The sequence below is a fragment of the Anneissia japonica genome, unplaced genomic scaffold (assembly GCF_011630105.1).
Source record: "Anneissia japonica isolate Jap-2015-1 unplaced genomic scaffold, ASM1163010v1 scaffold288090_len272316_cov174, whole genome shotgun sequence".
In the NCBI taxonomy this organism is placed as follows: domain Eukaryota; kingdom Metazoa; phylum Echinodermata; class Crinoidea; order Comatulida; family Comatulidae; genus Anneissia; species Anneissia japonica.
The window spans coordinates 33,897-40,417 of NW_022736344.1; the positions used below are offsets into that span (position 1 = coordinate 33,897).

The 6,521-nt window shown below is 38.6% G+C and overlaps 1 protein-coding gene across 1 annotated transcript in view; it reads right to left on the reverse strand.

Moving 5' to 3' along the window:
* LOC117116762 (lysozyme-like) overlaps nucleotides 1–2,891 on the reverse strand; it is an 8,142-nt gene extending 5,251 nt beyond the window's left edge. The window contains exon 1 of the mRNA XM_033260860.1: nucleotides 2,721–2,891. Coding sequence (XP_033116751.1) covers nucleotides 2,721–2,817 — 97 coding nt within the window. The 5' untranslated portion in view covers nucleotides 2,818–2,891. The remainder of the gene's footprint in view (nucleotides 1–2,720) is intronic.
* Between the last annotated feature and the right edge of the window lie 3,630 nt (nucleotides 2,892–6,521).

A 6,521-nucleotide genomic window follows, 5' to 3' on the forward strand; every position in this document is an offset into this window, starting at 1 on the left:
AGATGTGTATAAGAGTATATATGTACATAAAATAATAATAGATAGTGGTATATACCACAGTGCTACGCAACAACACTGATTCTATTCTATATATTTCTTTAACATTTCTTAAATGAAAGTCTATTTTGAGATCTCGCCGTCTTGTCGTTTAAGGTACGCAGAAATTTTTTTGGGTGGGTGTGAATTTGTAGAAAGTGGACCAAAATGGCTTCCCGGGGGGGGGGGCGCTAAGGGGAAAACCATGGTATCGAGGGAGTTTTGGGTGGGTGTGAATTTGTAGAAAGTGGACCAAAATGGCTTCCCGGGGGGGGGGGCGCTAAGGGGAAAACCATGGTATCGAGGGAGGCGGATCTCAGGCATTTTTGGTAATTGAGGTCTCATTTAATCGGTTTCTGAAGACGCATGTATGTAAAGGTTTTTAGTGGCTACAGATTTGGGATTTAAAGACTGGGCCAGGGAGGTACTTTCACAGATGCAGCAGATACCACTCAGCTCCACCATAGTTGAGCTGAGGGAGAAAATTTATGATTATGGCACCTCCAATGGCCGGAAATTGAACTCCCATACAATTTGAACATCATTTTCTTTTATCCCCATTTTTTTTATTTTGAAAAATTTAGGACTGGGCCTTCTTGAATCCGCTACTGTTAGTTGCTGATCTATTCGAAATAGAGGAGGCAAGGGACGGTCGACTCTCACAGATTGAGGGTCTATAACACCTCAGCGTCATCATTGATGGGGCTTAGGTACGGTAAGAAATTTATGATTATGGCACCTCTAGATGGCCGGAGATGGCACTCTCAGACCTTAATTTGAATATAAATTTCTTTTGTTTTTTTAATAATTTTGAAAAATTTAAAGGGTAGGGGTGGAAGGGAACCACCACTGGGAATAGTGCAGCACAGTCTAGAAGCACAAATACATTAGGGAATATGTCATCATCACATTCCTTCATTGCCGCTGCTGCTGTGGATGGACGTTGGTTAGAGAACCCACAGCTTCATTGACAATCGCACAATATTAACATATCTATTTATCTAGACAACCTATACGGTAACCTTCCTGAATTGGTTTTGACGTTACTTTGTGTACTATTGCTTGCTCAAAATAGGTCCATGCTCTAACCAGTTTAACATATTCCATGGCGAACGGTGCGAAGGTCTAAATCCGCGTCTGCTGTATCAAGATGATTTTATGAAACTTTAATGGAAGATGAGTTTCTACGCAGGCACCACCCCCGCTACCCCTCAATATTTTTTTTAAATTATAAAAAAAGAAAATTATAGGCCTATTCAAATTTAAGTCTGAGTGCCATTTCTATCTAGAGGTGCCCTAATTATAATTTTTCTTATCTCAGCCTCAACCATGGTGGGCTGAGGTGGGTAGACCCTCCATCTGTGAAACTTCCTGGCGGATCCAGGAATTTCGAATTCCTAGATCCGACACTGGTGAATCATTAACACGCAAGCGGCGGGGAAAACACTCAAATTGCACAAAAAGCGTATATAAATACAATTAAAAGTCGTTGCTAGTATACGACGATTAGAGGCGGTCCTATAGTTTTAAACTGCTCTGATTAGTTAAGAAGGTTAGGTGGATGGATTTATAAAATGTGCGACAGTGAGTTTTGTATTTTATACCACTTGAAAAAATGTGGATAAAGGCGTGATTAAGGCGTCTGCATAGACAGCAGAATGTCCCGGATTCGAATCTCAGTGGGCAATTATTTTTATACTCGCAGATTCCTCTTCTTTACCATCTACTATAAGGTATTACCCCAAGACGATTTAGAGTATATCTCCTCACGTGTGATATTTCTTATAGGCCTACTGCATACCACCAGTGCTACTGACGATCAACAGAGCAGACTGATGTCAGTCCGACTCGGTGTGAGCACTGAGCAGTATTCAATCCTTGTAAAACTGAATGCGTTTCAAGAGCCTAATACTAATAATAGTTCAGGGAATTCCAACCCACTTTTTATAACGTTAGGCCTATTGTTTGATCGCATTTCCACCGCAGGCACTCGGTGAAAATGACAGATTAATATTCAGCGCAATATTTCCTCATTGTTAAAAAGAATCAATCAGAGGCTTGGTTTATACTAAACCAATTTGAACGTGTTAAAGGCAAATAAAAATAATAAATAAAACGCCAGAATGATACTTATACTACTAGCCGCAGCGTTGTTTGCATACGTCATTGATGGTTTACATTTCTGGGATTATACCAGATCCTTTTTTATAGTATAACGAACGACGTCCTTTCTCGGATTCCTTGCATTATAACATAGATATCTACATTGCGCATGACTTACTTTAAAAAAATCCTCTAAATGTAAAAAGTAGGCCTAAATTTACTCTTACAGAGTGCTTATCGAATGAAGAGTGAATTTTATTCCCAAAAATACTGAAATTCACTTTATTTCATTCAATGTATTGATCACTGTAGGCACTCTATTTCTTTTTTACTCTTTCGTATTTAGATAGTAGTGACTATGACAAACAACATGTAGGCTAACATTAACAACATTAAATAAACTATGTTAAATTAATGTTTTAACGACATACCACTATAAAGGATGATGATATAGGAAGTGATAGGCTTATAATGGTGGCTTACTGATCATCAGCAAGCCACCATTATAAGCCTATTTGACATTGTTTAAATATAAACACAAAGCAAAACCAAACCAAAACTCAAAGGACGGTATTTCTCACCTATTTGATTCGAGATGTATGCAGCTGATGAGTGCACGAGCAAAATCAACATAACACCACCTGCAGTAAAAATGAAAGTCCTACCTGATCCACTCATTTTGTGATATAAGGAAACGTTTGATCTTGATGATGTTAGCAGTCTGCGTGCATCACTAGAAAACGCGAAAGTATATAAGTAACCTGAGCCTATACTGAAAGCGGATGTAAAAAAAAAAACAAGAAGGAATTTCCAAATGATAGTTGCGTTACTGTAAAATAGGTTGTTGTGTGTTTGTTTGAAACAAAACTCACTGTGTACGAGGCATTACTAACAAGAAAGCGTGTAATCTCGTCCCAGTGTTAACCAGACCCGTAGGAGTCTCGTTAATTGGGGTCGGGTTGGGGGAGAGCATTAATATTTTCCGGGGGTGGGGGAAGTATTAGAAGGGCCACACCCAGTATGGTTGAACGTGAAGTTGAAAAAACACTCATACTCTAAATGATGTTTTTAAAAGTGTCTTAATTTGACATTATAATCCATGACCTTTAATCTCAAATACTGTAATTAAACGTCTTTTTTTTAGCAACAATTGGAGAGAATGGTAAATACCAGATGATGACAATGATGATGATGATGATGACGAAGGTGATAATAAATAATAATATTAATAATAATTATTAAAAAGTGAAGAAAATTGTGCTAAGGCGAAAAAGTAAGTTGAGATTTGTTGATCACAATTATTATAGGCCTAGTAGGCTATAGTTAAAGCTTAGTAAGCTATAGTTAGGCCTAAGTTGTCTTGGATATTAAGTAGATCCCTGATAAAAGATTATGAGAAATTTGTTTTCATTTTGACTATATAATGGTGACGTGATGATGATGAATTTTACTATATAAAAGTGTCATTTTCGGCCATCTAGAATATTTCCTCAAATTTGCGCACCTCAGCCCCAACCATGGTGGAGCTGAGGTGGTTGTGAAATCACGGCTTTGAAGTATATAAAGTACATACTCAAAAACCATGTTTATAAGCTTTATTTTCTATGGTACATCACACATATTAATAAGATCTCTATGGTTGCCGAAAATCGCTGATAAAAGATCATGAGAAATATGTTGGCGCTTCATTTTGAGTATAGAAATCAATGCCGTGGCCAGCTATTGGGACAGTTGGACAGCTCCACACAATTTTTCTATTGGGTCCACAAAGGATGGGTCTACATTTTCAAAAATAGGTATAAATTATTCTGTTTTAGTACAAAATGAGTCCTGTTTTTGAAAAATGGGTCCAGATTTCTCATATTTTTGCGTATAATGGGTCCACATTATTTGAATTTACGCGTAAAGTGGGTTCACAATGATATTGTTCCGCACTATTTGACTCAATCCTGGCTACAGCGTTGTATATAACAGTGATGTGATGATGATGAATTTTACAAAAAATGTCATTTTCTGGTCATCTAGAGGTAACATTTCCTCAAATTTTCGCGCCTCAGACCCAACCATGGTGGGTCTGAGGTGGGTGTCGGCTCACGAAATGTCCCCACCTCCACCTTTCGAAACAGATAGCGCCCTTCCTTGGTATGACATTAAACTCTATCGAGTCGACACCTGACTCAGAGTATGTCTTAGTGACCGCTGATGAGGTGGGAGTGCATAAATTTGTTTAGGATGTGATCTGATTTTACATGCACATTTTTCGTGAATATGACTATTTTGGATAAAGAATGTTTTGAGCAGTGGTGGATTGAAGGCCCCCTCCCCTATTTATTTTAAATGGGAAAAAAATATTGCCCCCGCCCCTATTTAAATTTAAGTCTGAGAGTGTAATTTCCGGCTATCTAGAGGTGCCTTAATCATTAATTTTCTTACCTCAGCCTCAACTATGGTGGGGCTGAGGTGGGTGGTTCCTCAATATGTAAAAATCTCTGTTGAATTCCTGGATCCACCACTGTTGAGTTTTATATAATTAATGTTAGGCTTACTAATATTATTTATAATGCGTTTATTGCAACTTTCACTTTATCATCTCAGAACAGCCCTAAAAACTTTCAGAGCACTACTTTCCAGGGGTCTTTTCCCCTGGAAACCCCCCACCCACGGGGTCCTACGTACTTCGCATAACGGCTCCCCCTTTCAAAATCCTGGCCACGTCCCAGCATCAGGATTCCGTGGTTTAGTGGTAGGTAAGCCGAAGCGCATGGAAAGTGCGAGAGTTATCTTGACTTTCATCTACGAACACGATTCCTGTGGGGATTACTCGATATAATGAAACTCAGAGACACTGGTTTGATTTGCCAAAATCGAAGGAATTAGATATACTAATTCAGTACCGGTATATGTTTATTTGGAGGATCAGACTTAAAGCCTTCCTGGCTTATTGTTTCCTCCACACACAATGGATATTCACTGTATCCAGGGAGCCGCGGCTCCCCCCCCCCCCATTTGTACACTGTTAAAATTTTAAAGCTTATCATAGGCGTAGATCCCAGGGGGATGGGGATATATCCCCCAAATATTTGACAGGGGGGATGGTCCATTGTATCATCCCCCCCCCAATATTTTGACTATGTATGGGATAAAATGGAGCTTTACACACTTCAAAAGACTGTCACAGAAATAATTTGCACTGTCTTATGCGCTTACAAAGATGAAAATTAGCATAATGTATTAATGTTAATAACAACATTATTTTATATGGTACCAATCTAAGCTCTTCTTTCCTTAGACGTTAGGTGTGCTTGCAAAGAGAGCCACATTTCACACTGAAGGGTGTGTACGACATCAGTAATTTTATGTCAATTCCAAGAATGTTTAAGGTTATATCGGTTGATGAGGGATTTATTGATTAGGCCTATAATAGCAAATTGCATCAATTTATTTTGCAAAAACAAGGTTTCCAGCTTCAGAGGAGACAGGTCACAGGGGCACATCCCCTGTCCGCACAAGGGCACACATTGGCGCTAACACCAGGCCGCGTAACAGGGGTCTTGGGTCAGAGTGGGTATTTATTTTCCCGGTTAGTAATTTACCATACCCACCCCACCCCACTCCCCATATAGAAAACAATACGACATAGGGCTTATCTTATTTACAATATAGGCCACTAAACTAAATATAAGCATTTTCATCATTTCATCATTTATTACAAACATATTCTTTAACCATCAATACACATTGAGGCCCTTGTTTTAGGTTAAAACGATCTATCTTAAATTTGTCTTTCTTGAGTTTGGGACTATTATGTGTTTAAATAACTTAAAAGGATAAACCTAAAAAAGCCCTAACAAATGCGCGTGAAGCGCGCAAACTATTTTCGTGTTTTTAATACTAATTTCGTCGGAATTGATGAAAACTCCCTAAAATGTGCAATTTATAGAGGAAATTGGTCTACCGTAACAAGAAATGCGTGCAAAGAATTTGAGAATTTTAGGCACTTTCAGAGGATGTAGGTATTTGTCAAGTGGTGGGGAAAGATTTTCGAAAGTTGGATATTTTCCCCTTGTGTCCCGGTGTTTTTAATTCTTATTTCGTTGGAATTGATCCAAACTCCCTAAAATGTGCAAGTTTTAGAGGAAATTGGCCCGTGTTGTCAAGAAATGCGAAATTTGAGGTTTTTAGGCACTTTCAGGGGATCAAAAGGGTATTTATAAAGGGGTAGGGAAGATTTTTCAAAGATAGATATTTTCCCCTTGTTCCCCAGTGGTTACGCCATCGGGCAGCATAGATCAAAGGAGTTATAACAGTTTTTGAAGTGGAGAAGGGATTGCAGGGTGTTGTGAGTATGGTCATTATGATATCTTCCTTTTTATTCTTGTCTT